This window comes from Pseudorca crassidens, chromosome 3 (genome assembly GCF_039906515.1).
Source record: "Pseudorca crassidens isolate mPseCra1 chromosome 3, mPseCra1.hap1, whole genome shotgun sequence".
Lineage (NCBI taxonomy): Eukaryota > Metazoa > Chordata > Mammalia > Artiodactyla > Delphinidae > Pseudorca > Pseudorca crassidens.
Window position 1 is genome coordinate 167,592,129 of NC_090298.1, and position 18,873 is coordinate 167,611,001.

General features: G+C 55.4%; 2 protein-coding genes and 1 long non-coding RNA gene across 8 annotated transcripts; 2 read left to right on the forward strand and 1 right to left on the reverse strand.

Moving 5' to 3' along the window:
* Positions 1 to 56: 56 nt before the first annotated feature.
* Positions 57 to 4,484, reverse strand: CRB3 (crumbs cell polarity complex component 3). Of its 2 annotated transcripts, none has more exons than XM_067734025.1 (8): positions 4,180 to 4,484; positions 3,640 to 3,765; positions 3,319 to 3,426; positions 2,766 to 3,208; positions 2,351 to 2,539; positions 1,556 to 1,629; positions 768 to 911; positions 57 to 424 (listed from the first exon to the last, which is right to left on the reverse strand). In XM_067734025.1, the coding sequence occupies exons 5-8, from the start codon at positions 2,430 to 2,432 to the stop codon at positions 353 to 355; spliced, it is 372 nt and encodes a 123-aa protein (XP_067590126.1). In that variant the 5' UTR covers positions 2,433 to 2,539; positions 2,766 to 3,208; positions 3,319 to 3,426; positions 3,640 to 3,765; positions 4,180 to 4,484; the 3' UTR covers positions 57 to 352. The 2 variants fall into 2 exon arrangements, with proteins under 2 accessions (XP_067590126.1, XP_067590125.1); XM_067734024.1 differs by having other exon boundaries at positions 3,640 to 3,847.
* Positions 4,485 to 5,156: 672 nt separating this feature from the next.
* Positions 5,157 to 18,558, forward strand: SLC25A23 (solute carrier family 25 member 23). Of its 5 annotated transcripts, XM_067734034.1 has the most exons (12): positions 5,157 to 5,476; positions 6,555 to 6,681; positions 7,258 to 7,345; positions 7,622 to 7,733; positions 9,107 to 9,265; positions 9,351 to 9,503; positions 9,707 to 9,814; positions 10,939 to 11,106; positions 11,343 to 11,429; positions 15,462 to 15,612; positions 16,614 to 16,794; positions 17,116 to 18,558. In XM_067734034.1, the coding sequence occupies exons 1-12, from the start codon at positions 5,321 to 5,323 to the stop codon at positions 17,168 to 17,170; spliced, it is 1,545 nt and encodes a 514-aa protein (XP_067590135.1). In that variant the 5' UTR covers positions 5,157 to 5,320; the 3' UTR covers positions 17,171 to 18,558. The 5 variants fall into 5 exon arrangements, 4 of the variants coding, with proteins under 4 accessions (XP_067590135.1, XP_067590133.1, XP_067590132.1 ...); XR_010942498.1 differs by lacking the exons at positions 11,343 to 11,429; positions 17,116 to 18,558 and adding an exon at positions 16,397 to 16,481 and having other exon boundaries at positions 5,159 to 5,476; positions 16,614 to 16,751; XM_067734031.1 differs by lacking the exon at positions 11,343 to 11,429 and having other exon boundaries at positions 5,159 to 5,476.
* LOC137222581 (uncharacterized) lies at positions 11,693 to 14,463 on the forward strand. Its single transcript, XR_010942501.1, has 2 exons — positions 11,693 to 12,072; positions 13,600 to 14,463. It is a non-coding gene; the product is annotated as an uncharacterized lncRNA (long non-coding RNA).
* Positions 18,559 to 18,873: the final 315 nt, after the last annotated feature.

Consider the following 18,873-nt stretch of genomic DNA (forward strand, 5'->3'; position numbering starts at 1 on the left):
TCCGGCTGGCTCTTAAGTGCAGCTAAAAGCCTTTCCCTTCCAGGAAGCCCTCCCAGCCCCTAGGACCCTAGAGACCTTACAATTCATCTCTCAACAGCCTATGTGTCTCCTCCATCTAGGCTAACTCCTGCCCCCACCAGCTCACAAAAAGGTTTTATTACACCGCTCTACCCATTGTATAGATATATATAAAGTAAGCAGCCTCAGTCTCCCTTTTCTTCAAAGGCAGAGTCTTTGAAGCACCTTCTTCCCTTCTATTCTTAAGCGCTGGGTGTGTCTGATTGCCCAGAGAGGTCTCTGCCTTCCCCCAAGGTCACACAGCCAGGAAGGGTGATGGGTAGAGGAAGGGGACCTAGATGGGCAGGCAGCCCCGCACCGTCTCCTTGGAGTCCTGGGGAGCCTGGGCCTCGGCTGCATGGGAGAACTGAAAGGAAAGGAGAGGGGGGGTGTCGGGCCTGTGTGGCAGGCAGACAGATGGCTGATGGTGCGGCAAGCGGGGAGGCAGGTCCGCAGCCCCGGCACCCCAACTGCAGGCAGAGTCAAGCAGAGGCGGCATGCTTCGCAGAGCCCGCCCGGCAGGTGCCCCGTGGCCCCCCCGAGTCCTCCGGAGCCGTCAGAGGCTGGTGTGTCGGTGGCAGCTGCTGCGTGCAGCTGAGCGCCGGGCAGTCCTGAGCAGTGCAGGCAGCTGTGGCCAGCCCCAGCATTCAGATGAGCCGCTCCTCAGGCGGCAGCTTGAGGTTGGGAGGCGGTGGAGCTCGGGCACCCACCTGCTCCTCGCTGCTGGGCCGGTAGGTGCCCTCCGTCTGCCGCTTCTCCCGAAGCTTCCGCACCAGAAGTACCAGGCCCACGGCCAGGAGCAGGGCGGCCAGGAGGGAGAAGACCACGATGATAGCAATGGTGGCCTCCTGCGACTGTTGGCGGGGGATGGGGGGGGACACAGGTGTGACCCACCTGAACTTGGGCATCCCGTCCACCCCCGCCTGAGAATTATCTGGAAACACTAATCCCCTCCCCCCGCACCCGCCACTTTTGCTGACTGGCTTCCTCCACTCAGGGTTCCTGACCCCCATCATATCACATCTGGGGTTCCCAGGCTCCCCCACCTGCCATGTCTGGGGTCCTTCTCCCAAGCGCCTGCCGCATCTAGGCTCCTAGGTCCCTCCTCCCCCTGCCTGAGAGGCATGGGGGCTCCTGGACCCCCTTGCCAAGCATGGTATTCTGTGTGTGTGTGTGTGTGTGTGTGTGTGTGTGTGTGTGTCTTAGTTCCCCAACCAGGGATCCAACCTGTGCCCCCTGCATTGGAAGCGCGGAGTCTTAACCACTAGACCGCCAGGGAACTCCCGCCAGGCATGGTGTTCTTGCCCATCCCCTTCCTGGGGTTCTCGGTCTCCCCATTTGCCATGTTGATATTCTGGTCTCTCCCACTTAGGGTTCTCCAATGCCTCCCCCACTGTGCAGCCTGCCGCCTCTGGGCATCTAGGCCCTCCCACCTGCTACACGGGGGCCTCCCGCATAAAATCCCTGCCGCTCTTCTCCCACATATACCCCAACTCACCAGGGCCCCATTGGAGCCAGGGCTGGGGCCAGAGGGTGTAATTGTGCTGTTCTCACTTACAGTGGGCTCCGGTGCTGCAGGGCGGTGGTAGAGAAGATAAATGAATCCCCATCTATCCCTTCCCATCTGGAAGCATGTGCATCTTCCTGGGCCATTTCCCCTCGTTAGAACTCTGCCCTTTTGAGTCTTTCATTCTGTGAGCGGCCTCCACACAGGGGCTGGCCCCGCTGATTTGGCCCCACAGGGCACCCCTTACCCAGGGGAGCCCAGCGCTGAGTAATCAGCCAACAGCGGTCTGCAGTTTGCGCAGAGTTGGGGGCTATTATAATGGATGGTGTGGGGAAGCCCAACCCTCCCCCCAACCCCAGCCTCACCTCTCCGGCCCTCCCTCTGCCCTTCAGGATCTGGGCGGATCCTGCATTTTCCCTGGAGTGTCTGACTCACACCTCCCCCCAGGCTCCTGAAAGGCAGCGTCCCCACCTCTGGTCAACCTGCTCCACCTGGGCTTGGAGCCCCAGGCAGGCCTCCTCCTGGCTTCCATTTCCCCCAAACTGCTCAACCCTACTGAGGCTCCGGACCGCAGGCCTCTTCTCCCGGCAGCTCACAATTCCGCCCAACTCAGGAATTCTCCTAGACCAACTCCAACCGTCCAAGGAAGGACACAGAAATTCTACGCCCCCAACCCTACCCCAGACCTAGGCATCGCATGCCCGCTCCTGGGTTCTTGCCCTCTCAGCGTCCCAGGCACCCAGCGCTTCTAAGCCCGGACCCCCAGTGCCCCCGACCGGTACCTACTTTGCCCCCAGACCCGGCCCCAGCGGGTCAGCAGCAGCGGCAGGCCGAGTGCCAAGAGCAGCCCCAGGCCGGGGCTCGCCATGGGCCGGGTGACGGGCTGGTGGCACAGGGGACAGGGCTTGTCGCGCACGCCGCTCCTACCGCATCTCGGGCGGTGGGGGGGGGTACATTCGACCCCGCACCTGGGGGCTGGAAAGGAGAAAGGCCGGAGCGTGGGGGAGGGGGCCGGACCCGAGCGCAGGCCCCTGGGAGGGGCGACCCGCGCCGGCCACCCAGGAGTCCTGCCCCGCCCCCCGTCGCCAGAGGTCAGAGATTAAAGATTAACTCGGGGCGGCGCGTTCCTGGGCTGGGGAAAGGGGAAGGGAAGGGAAGGGGGGAGGGGTGGCAGGCCCAGCCGCGTGACCTGCCTCCCTACCTGGCCCGGGCGTCTTCGACCCCGCTCAGGGTCCCGATCCCGGTCCCTCGCTCGAACCCTCGATCCGTCGGTCAGTGGCTCGGTCGGACTCTTCCAGCTCCGCCGGCTCACGTGACCCGGAAAGTTTAGTCACTCACCTTGGAGGTGAGCGCACTTCCGGCTTGTGCACCTGAGCCTAGATGAAAGGGCGGGGCCAAGCGGGGGCGGGTCCGCGCCGTGGACGCACCTGTAACGGGAACCCAATCTCATAATCGGGAGGAGTGAAAAGGAGCGGAAGCGCGCAGGTGTAAAAGGGGCCTCTCACCTGCACTGCAGGTACATCTGTAGAATCGTCCAGGTGTGGAGACACACGGGGCATGGAGTCACCGATGTGTGAGGCACTCCTGTCTGGGGCAAACCGGGATGGGGAGCCTCTAATGAAAAAACACTGGTGTGGGACACACCTGCATGGGAACAAACGTGTAAAGAAATCTGCACAGATGTGTAAGAACACCCATGGGAGACATCTGCTTTGAATCACATCTCTTTGGAGTACAGCTGAATGGAAGCCTACCTGTGTGGAAAACAGCTGTATAGAACACACCTGCATGGTTACAAACACCTGGCTGAGGCACTTTGGCGCGGGGTACATCTGTTTGGGGAATGCATCTGCATGGCTCACCTATGAAATGAACAAGACTTGCAGAAGGAATTCCTGTGTGTAAAGGTATTGGAAACAACTGTACGAGACATACCTGCATTTAAGTACACTTGTAAGGGACCCAGTTATATGGAAAGAGCCCCGTACGGGTGAATGATTAAATGGAACACACGTATGGCGGGGGAGGCTCTATGACGCATTCCTGGGTGGAGGAACACCTGTTGAGAAACATACCTGTGAGGTGAAGGAAACAGCTGCATTGAATTGTGTTCACACGAGAGGAAGTCCTGAGCACGCCTGCATGGGGCACACTCACATTGAAGCACATCTTTGGGGGGGCTCATGTGTTTTGAGGTCCACCTGTCAAGGATGCATCTGTGAGAAAACATTTGTTTGGGGCATCTCCGTGGGAAAATATCTGTACGGCACCTGCAAGGGCGACCTGTGAATGAAAACATCTGTGAGGGGACCCTCTACAGAGGCTCGTTTGAGCACACCTGTCTGGGCAGAAGCTGAGTGGGAACCATGTGTGCCTTCACGATCGTCCTTTGGATAAAGGACGAAGATAATAAGACGACCCCCTCCTGGGGACTCTAGAGAGAAGAGTGATGGTTAAGGGAAAATTAATCCCTTCTAGGGCATAGAGCGATGTTGGGTAAGAATCCCAGGTCTAGTTAAATGTCTGCTTTGCCCCTTCCTGGGCATGTGGACTGCGGTGAGCGGCTTAACCTCCTGTTTCGTCACCTGTGAAGTGGGAAAGCCAGTCCCACTTACCTTATAGGGTTTTAGCGAGGACGACGCGAGGGGTGAGTAAAAGGCCAAGGCTTGTGCAAAGCAATGAATCAACGTTAGCTATTATTATTATTCGCTGTCAAAAGATCTGGGCGCCCCTCCCCCTAATGGCGAATCGAGAAACTGCGCCCGCCCTAAACTAGTGGGAGGGACATTTAGCAGGTGCAGCGAGCGCGACAGGCTGGGGCCCCACTTCCAGCAACGCTGTCCTTATCCCCAGCCGCTCCTGGGACTCTGAGATTCCCCCCCTAAGCCGGTCCGGAGAAAGCAGTCTGCTCGGCGTCTGGATCCGGCAGAGGCCCCTTTAAGACTGCTAGGCGAGCCGGGGGCCGCGGGGCCCAAGGCAGTGTGGGGTCATTGGGAAGGCCCCGCCTAGATGGGTGAGCACGGCGGGACCGCAGGGCACAGCTCCTGAGGCTCTGGCCAATAGGAAACCGACTTTGCAGCCGCGCCACGCGTTGATCTTCTGTTTCCCAGTCTGAGTGGGACCGAGAAAGGAGGCGCGCGGGCAGAAAGAAAACACGGAGGGAGAGCAAGGCGGCTTGGTTTTCTGCTTCTGTGGCCCCTTAGGCAATGTGAAATGAGCGGGCGGGCTGTTGCAGGGCTAGATGGCACAGAGTTGGTTCTGAGTACGTCTAGGGAAACCGAGAACTTTAGTTCCTGAGGAGGATTAGTAGAGGAGGGAGGTCAAGTGGAAAGGGATTATGTAACCCAATCCCTGACATCTCCCTACCTCGTCCCCTTGGGCAGAGGGTAAACTGAGGCACGCAGAAACGGAACTCTGAAACCAGACCTGAGATCATTGATCTCTCGAACCCCCCTTCCGAGAATGAACGTGGTTGCTCCCTAGATTGTGCTAATAAGAGAGCATCCCTGACACGCCCCCCCAGCTCCGCCCCCATCCCCCTCCCCTCCAGTGCGGAGGAGACGCAAGTTCTGGCGCGGGCGGCGACGGCTAGCAGTCACCGCCTCCTACAAGTGCCAGAGCCGGGCAGACAGCGCGGAGGCTGCGGTGGCAGTGGCCACGGAGCTGGCCCTCCGGGGCCCCTGGGGGGAGGGGGAGCCGTCAAGCCCCCGCTGAGGCCGCCGCTACCGGGCCTCCCCTCCCCCCAGGGCGGGCGCCATGCGGGGGGGCCCGGGCGATGCGGAGCGGCGTGAGCGCTGGGGTCGCCTCTTCGAGGAGCTGGACACTAACAAGGATGGTCGCCTGGACGTCCACGAGTTGCGCCAGGGACTGGCCCGTATGGGCGGGGGCAGCCCGGACCGCGGAGCACAACAGGTACCCTTGCAGGGACCCCCTCCTGGCTCGTGGCGCTGGAGCCCAGCCCGCGCAGGGTAACCCGAGCCGCTGAATGGAGCGCCGGGAGCAGCCCGGGACTGCCTGTGGCTGGACACCAGGACCCGTTCCTAGCTTGGGCGTCCTTGTCCCCTTCCCCCTGACCGCCCGTGTCTGGGCCTAACGGGCTCGCTCAAGACAGGACCACCGAGGCCCCAGGCCTGCAGTTTCGGCTGCCAAACCCGTCCCCCTCCTCCCTCGGGGTGAGGGATGTCTGCCTGGGAATGGGGCCGCGTGCGCTTTCCTGCCCACTGCCCGGGACACACCCTTCTCTGAACTCTTTGCACAACCCGAGACACAAGGCCTGCACCCACCTCCAGGAGACACACCCTCCCCAGCCTCTGTGTTTACATTCCCTTCCCTGTCCTTTCCTGGGCTTGGCTCTATGTCCCAGGCTGTCCCAGCCAAGGACCCAATCCTATCCAAGGCCACCCTCAGCTGGGGATGCACCTATCAAAGCAGGAACTTGACCCCAAGCCTGTGCATGTGTCCCCCACACCTGGAGGCCCAGATGCCACTGGACTGTCTCCATAGCACCCTGAGACCTCCAGTCAACCTCCCACTTTACAGATGGGAAAACAGAGGCCCTGCAGATGTTCAGTGTGGATGTCATTGCCCCACATTACCCAGTGCTGTCTCCAAGGAGAGCTCTTGAAACTGCCATGTGGACAAGCTCATATAAGAGACACCTGGAAGGACAGGCTTTCAGAGACAAGAGCCCAAGTCCACCTACTCACTTCTCAGCTCTGTAACCTTGAACAAGTGACTTGACCTTGGAGAGCCTCGTTTTGCTCACCAGGAAAACTGGACAACCACTGTCCACCTCACAGACCTACCTTGGCCTTGGGTATCTTATTGAGGAAAGAGATGATCAAGGGAAGGGGTGACTTCCCCGCCCTGGTCCTCTAGGTGCAGGGCTGGGGGAGGGGGACCTGGGTTCCTGGGGCATAAGCTTGTCTTGCCTCCTCCAGATTGGGGGAGCAGCTTCCCAGAACTCCTTCTGTCCCTTCCCCCCTGCCAGGGCATCTCCCCTGAGGGTGATGCTGACTCAGATGGCGGCCTTGACCTGGAGGAGTTTATCCTCTATCTGCAGGAGCGGGAACAGCGCCTGCTACTTCTGTTCCACAGTCTGGACCGGAATCAGGATGGTAAGGCCCGGGGATGGGGCTGTGGGGGCCCTGGAGATGCCAACGGGGTTAGAACTGGCAGTGCTAGGAGGAGGAGGGAGAGCCGCTTCTCCCTGATGACTCACAGGCTATTTTGGGAGCTCTCCTCACCCCCAGCTAGGTGGTTTGGGGCCCAGCCGGCCTATCCCACCTCCTTTTCCTTCTGGGATGGGACACTATTATTTATTAGTCTTATTTTTCTGTGGGACAAAGATCCCCCCATATTGCTCCTGGATTCCCTATGAGACAAGAGACACCCCCATCGCTTTTTCTGGGTGTCCAGTATTGCCTCTCAACCCCCTGTGGCACAGGGACCCCCATAATTATCCCTGGACTCAATCCTTCATTCATTCATCGAACAGAAGACCCCCTCTAATATGGCCCAGTTCTACCCCTCTGATCCCAGTGGGTCAAGGACCCCCCCCCAACCCTGCCACAAACCTCACCTTGGGTTCCTGGATCCGCTGGTCTTCTTCAGTATCCCCATTCCAAGCTGTCCTGGTCCTCCATCTTGGGGTCCCTACACACACACTTCCCCACCTTGGGCCCCCTCCCCAGGTCATATCGACGTCTCTGAGATCCAGCAGAGTTTCCGAGCTCTGGGCATTTCCATCTCGCTGGAGCAGGCAGAGAAAATCCTGCACAGGTGAGTAGCGGGATGTCCAGAATCCCAGGTAACTCAGGTCCCCAAGACCCCTCAGCCACCTTGAGCCTCTGAGCCTCAGACCCAATCCCAAGGCAGTGGAGCTGAGATCTTGGCCCAGTTGCTTCCCCTCTCTGAACCGCAGTTTCCCCCTCTGTAAAATGGGGAGCTCCCAGTGCCAAGGAGCTCAGTCTACCCCCCAAATCCACAAGAACCTCACTCAACTCACCCCTGGACCCAGGCACTGATTCTGTCCCACCTGTACCCCTCCCCCCGCAGCATGGACCGTGATGACACCATGACCATTGACTGGCAGGAATGGCGTGACCACTTCCTGTTGCACTCGCTGGAGAATGTGGAAGATGTGCTGTATTTCTGGAAGCATTCCACGGTGAGGTGGGGGGCGGCTGTCCCAGCCTGGTGGTCGGGCCCTCTTCCCCAGGGCATGGGGGGAGGGGCTGGCTCAGGACTCTAGAAGGAGGAGCCACTGGGAGCAGCCGAGGGATGAGGCTCTGCTCTCCTCTTCCTCCATCTGGGGCTCCCGGGACCCATTTGGGGAGGTGTCTGCCAGCTGATGGGGACCCTTCAGACTTACTGTGGGGCCTCCGGGGGTTCAGGGAAGAAAGGGCTCACCAGATGGGGCATCTGGTCTCCCACCCTCAACCACATGGCTCTCTTTCTGCTGGTTTCTATTCCCCTCAATAAAGGATTCTGCTGCTGAAAAGACAAGTTAGGAAGCCACTGTCTTCAGAGGGTCTCACGGGATCTACTGGAACTTGGGAGGGAGGAAGTGCTCTGGATTGCCATTTCCAGGGTGGGAATCCTTGAGTGGTGCATCTGGTAGGATCTGATGGCATCTGGAGGGGTCCATCCATGCGATCTGCTGAGATCCTCTCGGGAGATCCAGAGATTCCCACCCTGGGGGACCCATGAGGGGCTTGGTTAAGAAGTCTGCAGGTGATGGATGCTAGAGGGGGGATGATCTCTGTGGGGGAGACCCCTGGGGATCTGGAGAGACCCCCAGGAGGGATCTGCTGGGCTCCATATATAGGGAGTCCCTGGTAGGACCTTGTGTGGCCCTGGAGGTATCTTCTGGAATTCTTACGTGGGAGACCCTTGGGTGCGATCCTTTGGAGGGATCTGATTGGCTCTGGAGGGATCTTTATGGGGCAGGGGCTTGTTTGTTTTGTCGTTGTTGTTTGGGTTTTTTTTGTTGTTTTGTTTTGTTTTGTTGGCCGTGCTGCACGGCATGCAGGATCTTAGTTCCCTGATCAGGGATCGAACCCGTGCCCCCTGCAGTGGAAGCACAGAGCCCTCGCCACTGGACCGCCAGGGAATTCCCATAATATATATATTCTTAGATATTCTCTTTTATTTATTTATTTTTGGCCACACCACGTGGCATGTGGGATCTTAGTTCCCCAACCAGGGATCGAACCCATGCCCCCTGCAGTGGAAGCGTGGAGTCTTAACCACTGGACCACCAGGGAAGTCCCCTGTGGGGTAGAGACTTGAATAGGATGCTTTGACGGGATTTGGTGGAGATCCCCAGGAAGGATGTTATTATCTTTTGTGGAGACTGCGGGGCTGGGTCTAGTAGGGGTCCAAGAGAGATCTCTTGGGCTCTCCAAGTGAGATTCACTGGTGGACTGGGATTCATTGCTGGGTACCCTGGGATTCATGGGGGAGACGCCCCAGTTTAGGGCAGAGTTGCATCCCCCCAGCCCCACTGGGGCATGACACCCCCAGCCTCTGCATCCCCAGGTCCTGGACATTGGCGAGTGCCTGACTGTCCCTGATGAGTTCTCGGAGCAGGAGAAGCTGACTGGCACGTGGTGGAAACAGCTGGTGGCGGGAGCGATGGCGGGTGCCGTGTCCCGGACGGGCACAGCCCCCCTGGACCGCCTCAAGGTCTTCATGCAGGTGAGGGGCCCTGGAGAGACCCACCCCCTTCCCTAGGCCTGGACCCCTGGAGGGGTCCCCAGAGCCACCTGGTCTTCCCACCCAGGTCCACGCCTCCAAGACCAACCGACTGAACATCCTGGGAGGCCTACGGAGCATGATCCAAGAGGGGGGCGTGCGCTCCCTGTGGCGCGGCAATGGGATTAACGTGCTCAAGATTGCACCTGAGTCGGCAATCAAGTTCATGGCCTATGAGCAGGTGGGGGCAGGCAGGGGGAGGCGTGGGCTACAGACAGGAGGCTTTGCAGGATTGGCCTGGGGGTGGGGGATGTCTGCAGGTCCCCAGGAGTGGGCATCTGCTCCCCTTCGGGATGCGCCCAGGAGGAGGACAGCAGAGGGAAGGTCCAAGCGCACGGAAGGCCCAACCCCTGAGGTCCCGCCACCTCTGTGTCTCCCTCTCAGATCAAGCGGGCCATCTGGGGGCAGCAGGAGACACTGCATGTGCAGGAGCGCTTTGTGGCTGGCTCCCTGGCTGGTGCCACAGCCCAAACCATCATTTACCCCATGGAGGTGAGAAGGAGGGGCCCTAGCAGAGGCTCCATTGCAGGGCTGGGGGCGGGCCTGCAATAACCCTTTCACTCCAAGGTGGGATAAGCGTTGGGATTATAACTTTGCTTCATCTTGATTCAGACTGTAGCTCATCAGAGCAATGCTCTTTCATGTGTAGCTGGTCTGGGTATCACAGTAGTGTTGGTTTAGCTGTTTAAATAACAGTTGTGGGGTGCAGCCCTTTATGGATATGACTCATCTAAGGATACTGGTTTCCAGGATGCTTGTCCCCAAGGGAATCCTTTCTAGGTGGAACCACTTTTGGAGAAGTCATTTCAAGTTTCAGATTGTGCCCGGCGTCACTTAGGATTCTGAGTGACGGAAAACTCAAAGCACATAAATGAAGTCCGGAGGTGAGCAGTTCAGGGACGGTCTGGTGGCTTCAGAGTGTTAGAGACCCAGGTTCCTTCCCTCTCTCTTGTTCCACCACCTCAGCCTGTGGCACCCACCTCATGGACTAAAATGACTGCTTGTGCTCCAGTCACAGCATCCACACTCCAGCTAAGAAGGAGGAACAGAGGAAGGAACACCTCCCTGCCTTTAAGGATGCTTTCTGACAGCCTTGCATACCTCTTCACCATCTGTTTCGTCAGCTAGGACTCAGTCACATGGCTACACGCCTAGGGAAACTGAGAAACGTAGTCTTTATTTCTAGAGGCTGTATTCTTGCTGAAAAGAGCCGTTTCTGTTGATAAGGGAGAAAGTCACAAGATATTGGGAGACAACAGTGGGTGCCACGTGCAAGTCTGATAGGCGTAACCAGTTTGTAGGTATAGAGTTTGGGGGTAGAAGAAGGTTTTAGAGCAAGTGGTTCTTCTATTTATTTATATTTTAATTTATTTTTTTGGCCACACCAAGCAGCATGCAGGATCTTAATTCCCCGACCAGTGATCGAACCCATGCCCCCTGCAAGGGAAGTGCAGGGTCCCAGCTACTGGACCACCAGGGAAGTCCCACAAGTGGTTCTTTTAATTCAGTTATTCTCAGGGTATCTCCATCTAGGAGGTAGAATTTCGAAGTGTCTTCATTCCTGGATGTAGTGATTCCGAAGGCAGCTTTTCCAGGGATAACCGGCTTCTCCCCAGGTACTGAAGACACGGCTGACCCTTCGCCGGACGGGCCAGTATAAGGGGCTGCTGGACTGTGCGTGGCGGATCCTGGAGCGAGAAGGGCCCCGAGCCTTCTACCGCGGCTACCTGCCCAACGTGCTGGGCATCATCCCCTACGCAGGCATTGACCTGGCCGTCTACGAGGTCTGTGGTCCTCCCTTCTCTGGGATCTGCCCTTCCTGTGGGGCTGGCTCAGTTGACCTCCATAGCTAGGGGTGGAGAAGCAAAGCACTGTGGGCCTTGGGATTCCGGGGAACTCCTTTAGGCATTGGACCTCCCCACCTGCCCCACCACTCTTGCGCTTCCCACCGCAAGAATCTTCCACCTGTACTTTGGCCTTCCCGGGTCTCAGGACATGTGAAAGTCGGAGACCACTCTAGCTCACAGAAACGTGGGAGCAGGCGAAGATGAGCTGCAAAGATGCCCATCCCCCCCCAAACGTGGGTCAGACGCGCCTCCATCTCCAGGCCAGTATCTTCTTCAAGGCCATTTCAGTCATTGCCGCCACCATAAAATCCCTAACCCACGACCAGCATCTCGGGGCCTTTATCAGGAGAAGCAGGAGCTGGGAGTTTTTGCTGTTTCTCTTCCAAGGACCTCATCCATTGCCTTTCCCTTCTCCTGGTGGGATCACCAGGTTCTCCCAATTAGCACAGCCTCAGAAGTTCCCAGGCATCCCCCCACCCCCCATCGTTGTATCCAGCCCAGCTTCATGGGTAGGCGACCTGTAGTCACCAGCTCAGAAAGGCTCCACGCTTGGTTGAATGCTTTGCTGTCACCCTCTTGAAATTCTTACTACTCTTTGAACAAGGGACCTCACATATTTTTATTTCGCACTGGACCCCGCAAATGACGTAGCTGGTCCCGATCTAAGATCCCCGGTACCTGCCATCCGTACCTGCCCTACCAGCACCCAGTGTCTACGGAGCCAAGTGAGACAAGGCTTCACTCTTTCATTCGTTCATTTATTCATGCGTTCACTCATTCACCCGTTCACTTAGCAACTGTGTTCTGGGTACTGTGCTGGCTGCTGCGTTCAGGGAGCACAACATAATCCTTGTCCTCCCGGGACACCCCTCCAACGAACAAAGAAGTCAAGTCAACCAGCAAGTAAGTAATTGCAGACCCTGAAGTGTTCTCAGAAGATAATAAACAAGACGTGCAATCAAAAGTAGCCATGGGCAGGAGGGGGGCGTGTCTAGGGGTGCCTCCGAGAGGTGGTGTTGGAGTGATGAGTTGAATATATATCAGGAGGGAGTGTGAACGAGGGCACAGCCAATGCCAAGGTCCAGAAGCAGGAATGAAAATGGCCTATGGGAGGAGTGGAAGTCTTTTCTTTTTTTTTTCATTATGGTTAATGACAAGACATTGAGTATAGTTCCTGTGCTATACAGTAGGACCTTGTTGTTTATCTATCTTATATATAGTGGTATATATCAGCTGATCCCAAACTCCCAATTTATCCCTCCCCACCCCGACCTTTCCCCTTTGGTAACCGTAAGTCTGTTCTCTATGTCTGTGAGTCTGTTTCTGTTTTGTAGATAAGTTCATTTGTACCATCTTTTAGAGTCCACAGATAAGTGCTATCTTACGGTATTTGTCTTTCTCTGACTTACTTCACTTAGTATGATAATTCTAGTTGCATCCATATTGCTGCAAGTGGCAATGTTTCGTGCTTTTTTATGGCTGAGTAATATTCCACTGTATATATGTACCACATATCCAGTCATCTGGCAATGAACATTTAGGTTGTTTCCATGTCTTGTCTATTGTAAATAGTGCTGCTATGAACATAAGGGTGCATGTATCTTTTCGAATCATAGTTTTCTCCAGATATATGCCCAGGAATGGGATTGCTGGATCATATGGCAGCTCTATTTTTAGTTTTTTAAGGAACCTCCATACGGTTTTCCATAGTGGCTGCACCAATTTACATTCCCACCAACAGTGTAAGGGGATTCCCTTTTCTCCACACCCTCTCCAGCGTTTATTATTTGTAGACTTTTTAATGATGGCCATCCTGACCAGTGTGAGGTGATACCTCATTACAGTTTTGATTTACATTTCTCTAATAATTAGAGACACTGAGCATCTTTTTACATGCCTTTGGACCATCTTAAATGTCTTCTTTGGAGAAATGTCTGTTTAGGTCTTCTGCCCATTTTTTGATGAGGTTGTTTTGTTGTTGAGGAGTGGAAGTCTTGAGTGGCTGGAGGGAGCTGAAGAGTCAGCAAGGACTCAATTGATCATGAGTTTGGGTTTCTCCTAAATGTGATAGGGAGCCATTCAGAGTCATGAGCAGAAATAAGACCTTATTCTGCAGCCTTAGTTCATTCATTCTTCACCCCAAAAGGGATTTCAGAGGTCTAAGAAGTTTGAAAAGCCCTGTGCCCTCTTGGCATTTCAAGATCTAAATTAGCCCCTTAAAGGCTCTGAGAAGTCCTGCAGAAAAGTGATTTACCCTTTTTTTTTAAGCCCAGTGTTAGCCATACTTTTCCAGTCATCAGAACCTCTTTTTAACAGAACTACTCTTAAAAACACCTATTTGGCAAATGCAGCTCCAGCCCCAAAAGGCGGCTATTAAAATTGCAAAGGCAGTAATGGTAAACGATTCTCATTTGCCCCTTCCATGCCCAGGCCAGACATCACCAATCCATCACAGCACTGAGTCCCTCTCAACACAGTTCCAGGCAGCCATTACCAATGCACTGGAATTGACTTAGGAAATGAAACCTATGAGCAATTCCAGTCCCAAGGCCAAAAAGAAGACCCTGGATTTACAGAGGCCTCACAGAAGGCTTCAGAAGGGGTTGGCCAAGGGCACAGCTCTGGACTTGGGGGTGGCTCTGAATATTGATTGTCACCTTTATCTTGTAGCCTTGGGCAAGTAACTTCTGTTGAGCCTCAGTTTCTCATCAATAAAATGGGGATTGTAGTGGTACTTGTCTTAGTTGGAGGTCTTCCAGAAGCAGGGATGGGGCGGCAAGTGGTTTTGGGGGGAAGTAGTAAGACAGGGAAGGGAAGGCAACCAAAAAGTATCATGCTTTAGTATTAGTTTCCTAGGGCTGCCCTCACAAAGTGCCACAAGCTGGGTGACTTAAAACAACAGAAATTTATCACAGTTCTGGAGGTTAGAAGTCCAAAATCAAGGTGTCAACAGGGCCATGCTTCCTCTGAAATCTGTAGGGGGTATCCTTCCTTGCCTCTTCCCAGCTTCTGGCCTTTGCCAGCAGTCCTTGGCATTCCTTGGCTTGTGGACGCATCACTCCAGTCTCTGCCTCTGTTGCCGTGACTGTCTTCTCCCCTATGGGTCCTTTTTCTTCTTCTCCTCTTTTTCTATGGACCCCAATCATATTGGGTTAAGGGCCCACCCTACTCCAGTATGACCTCATCTTAATTCATTATGTCTGCAAAGACCCTATTTCCAAATAAGGTCATATTCTAAGGTTAAGACCCCAACCCATCTTTTTTTTTTTTTTTTTGGTGGGGGATTCATTTAAACCCATAACAGTGCATTATCAAGGAAGATACCACAGCAGACAGGTGGAGCTCAATCCTGGTGGGGACCTCCGGGAGAAAGTGTAGAACATGCCCCCATCAGAGAGGCAAGGGAGCTGGGGTATTGATACACCAAGTCAGTCATCCTTTGAAGGTTGCTTCTGGGGGTGCTAATTTCCCAGCACTGCCCACCTGTTCCTATGTGCTCAGAGCAGCCTTGCCTGGGACCAGATAAAATCCTCAGGCTGAGCCATGGGTGCTTGGCCATTGGAGTCGGCAGGTTTGAGCTGAAGTGGTAAGGGATAAGGGGCAGGGTGGCCACCTTGGAGACTGTATGAGTTTCCGATGGCTCCTGTAACAAATGAGCACAAACTGTGGTTTAAAACATCACAAACTTATTATCTCACAGTTACGAAGGTCAGAAATCCAAAATGCGTCTTACTGGGCTAAAATCAAGGTGTCAGCAGGTTGCTTTCCTTTTGGAGGATCTATGGGAGAATCCGTTTCCTTACATTTTCCAGTTTCTAGCAGTGCCCATGTTCCTTGGCTAATGGCCCCTTCTCCATCTTCAAGGCCAGCAGCATAGCATCTCCATCCCCCCTCCCCGAGATCTCTCTCTCTGTCTCTCTCTGATCTCTGTTTCTGTCATCACATCTCCTTCTCTGACTCTTACAAGGAGACTTGTGATGACATTGGACCCCCCTGGATATCCTGGGATAATCTACCATCTCCAGATCCTTAATCCCATCTGCAAAGTCCCTTTTGCCACGGAAGGGACCATCTTCACAGATTCCAGGGATTAAGGCAGGAACGGTAGGGGGGGCTGTTATTCCACATACCAGAGAGGGTTTAGGTGAGGTTTGAGTGAGAGCATGCAGGTAAAATGCTTGGCTAACACCAGCCACCACGGGATACAGAAGCCAGCCAGCAGGACCGCTGAAGCCAGGGTCCTGGTGTCGCCCACCTCCAACCCACCCTCCTCCCTTTTCCACCCCTGCCAGACCCTGAAGAACCGGTGGCTCCAGCAGCATAGCCACGACTCGGCCGACCCGGGCATCCTCGTGCTCCTGGCCTGCGGCACCATTTCCAGCACGTGTGGCCAGATAGCCAGTTACCCCCTGGCCCTGGTCCGGACCCGCATGCAGGCCCAAGGTGAGGCCTGGGTGGGAGGAGGAGGTAGGGAAGGTCTCGCGACTTGGGTCCACCTTCCCATCCCCAGCTCCTTCCCGTGAGAAGGCAGGGTCCTGGGCTGGGGTCCTCCTGGATTTTGATGGCCTTGACTAAAGTCCCTACTTTTCTCTGGGCCTCAGTTTACCCTTTTGTGACATTGGGATGGGAGCCCTTTACCCTAAGTAGGAGAACAGATACAGCCAGTGCCGGAAGAGCATCCTAGCCATCTCAGCTGGGAGGCAGCTTTCCGGGCTGGTAACTTGGGTTCTAATTTGCAAGGCTGGGATATAGTGAGGTCAAAAGGAGGAGCAGGGCCAGGCTACGATTGTTTTACTGTATTTCTCTGTATTGCTCTTTTGAGGTTCTTTTTTCTTTTCTTTTCCCGCTACTATCCCTGAATCTTTTTTGAGAATTTCCTCGGGGATTTTAGCATTTGTGTTTTGTCGTTTTTGCCGGGGGTCATCCGTGCATAAGACAGATGTGGTCCTCCACCCTCAAAGAGCTCCCAAGCTGGAGAGGAAGGAAGATGGTGAATAAAGCATTCCACAATGAAGTATGGATTTAGGGTTGAATAAAGGGGAGAAGGAAAAGCTGGACTTAGACTGGGGTGCCAAGGAGGGCTCCCCTGAAGAGCTGGTTTGGAATGGAGGTTGGAAGGTTGAGTAAGAGTTAGCTGGGAAAAGGGAGAAGGAATTGAGTTCCAGGAAGAGGAAATTTCTGTGCCCTCTTCCACCTCCCCCTCCACACATAGCTGCTCTGTTTCTAGTCATCCCCAAACTTGGGGCCTCCAGATTGGGGTGAAGAGATGAGCAGCCAATTCCAAGGCCAGTAGAAGTCCCGACTCTTGAGTGGTAGGTCCCACTGTTAGTCTAACCTTCCTCCCTCCTGCTGCAGTTGCCACCTGGCCCAGCCTGGGGGGGAGGGGGGAGGGGGAAGCGAGAGGGGGACCTTTGGCCTTACCTGGCCTCCCCACCCCCTACCAGCCTCCATCGAGGGAGCCCCCCAGCTGTCCATGCTGGGTCTGCTCCGTCACATCCTGTCCCAGGAGGGCGTGCAGGGCCTCTACCGGGGCATTGCCCCCAACTTCATGAAGGTTATCCCAGCCGTGAGCATCTCCTACGTGGTCTACGAGAACATGAAGCAGGCCCTGGGGGTCACGTCCAGGTGAGGGACCCAGAGCCCACCCCTCCCCCAGATCCCTCACCTCCATCGTGACATCCCCCACACCTCGGCCACTGGAGACCGAGGGCCCAGCCAGTGGATCCCAGGTCACCCTCCCCACGCATTCAGACCACAGGATCCCCACACTTCATCCACTGGGTCCTGAATCCCCACATCCCAGCCCCTGGATCCCACGTTTCCCTCTCCCCCAACACGTACTGAGTCCTGGACCTCCACGTCGTAACCACTGGATCCCCCGCAACCCAGCTAATGGATCCTGATACCCCGACCACAGCAGCACATACCATGTATCTAAACCCCCAGACCCCAGCTGCCCCAGGCACCAGATCCAGGGTCCTCAGGCAGTACTGGATCCTAGATCCACTGGCAGATCCTAGATCCCCATGCTTCAAGTCCTGGATCTCCAAGCTTGGCCACTGGATTCTGGATATCAAGAAACCTCAGCGCACCGGATCCTGACAGTGCAATGCCTAGGTCCCGGGGCCCCAACCACTGGATCTCAGACCCCCTCCATCCAGCCACTGGATTCCTGAATCCCTTTACCTCGACACTGGGTCCTGGATCCCTCTGCTTCGACTCCCGGATCCCCACATCTCAACCATTATACCCTCCACCACCGGATCCCAGATTTCCAAGCCCTGACCCACCAGATCCTCACTCCTCCAACCACAGTCGCGAGAGCCCAATGGCAGCGGAGCGGGTGCTGGTGACTACAGCTGTTGGACCCCAAATCCCTTCGCTGCAGGCACTGGGTACTACAACCTCATCCATACGAGGCAGACCCTACCACCTCCAGGCACTGGGTGCCAACCCCTTAACTCCTGGTTTCTGACCCAAGTCCTCCCAAGCACTAGATCTTGAACGCTCAGAACCCCCAGTCTAGCTCCCAATAGGCCAATCAGTGTCCTGGATCCCACGCGCCCCCGTCCCAGACACACACCAGAGCCCGGAGACCTCCCCCCATGGCACAAACCCCATAGTCTACGGAGCCTCCAGGAAACCCAGGTCCTGGCCTCCCAGCTTGAAAACCCACGGGACTTGTCCACTGTCCTGACACGTCTCATGCCGGCCGCAAGGGGAGGAGATGCCTCTCCCAGGCCCTGCACAGACACTGGACCCCCTACCTCCCCAGCAAAGCCTGGACTGCAGGGAAACTTCTCTCTCAAATACTCCCCCAGCAGGGCCATGTCTCACACCCCCTTCCCACTGTCTAGGCTGATAACAACCCCCAGAGCCTGAGTCCCTTTGGAGGATCCAGTCGGTCTTTCTTAGGGGCTGGCAAGGAGGCAATCCAAGGCTGGGGACACATTGAGGGGACCGCACACATCTCCCAGCACTGCCAGCCCCTCCCCAGACTTCAGAGTTGGAAGCCAGAAGCAGCTTCCCTAAACCCAGGATGCAAAACAAACCCCAAACTCCCCAGCCCCCCAAATTCATTCCAGGTCTATTTTTCTACCAGAGAGGAGCAGACATTCCATCCGCCCTAATTCCCAGTACCCCCACCCTGTATATTCTGCACTTTATATTTGGATTCTGAGCTTAGGCTTATTGGGGGACCCCTCTCTCCATTCCTTCCAAGTCCTTGGGGAACCCCATTAAAGGACTGTAAAAGAAGAACTTGGATTTGGGGGTGACGGGATGACCCCCCACAATGCTTCCACCTCCCCCACCTACACTACTCCCCACCTCCCTGCCTGTGTGTGTGATTTCAAAGGAAAAGAACAAAGGAATACGTTTTCTAAGCTCTTTCATTGTGTTTTTTACTGAAAGGGGGTGGGTGGATGTGGGACCACCTCATACCACCCACAGGGAAGGGACATGGGCCGACTTCCATCATACATTGTTGCGGGAGACCAGGAAATGACTCCGTGAGCCTCAGTTTCCACATCTGTAAAGTGGGTGTGGGGGAAGGTCCACATTCAAGAGCACTCCTAATTTGTCCTGTATTTTTTGTAATTACACAAGTGTGTCCTTTTCCTTGGGCTGCTTAAAAAGTTACCACAAACAAGGGGCTTAAAACAACAAACATTTTAAAAATATTTTTCTATTGTGGTAAAATAC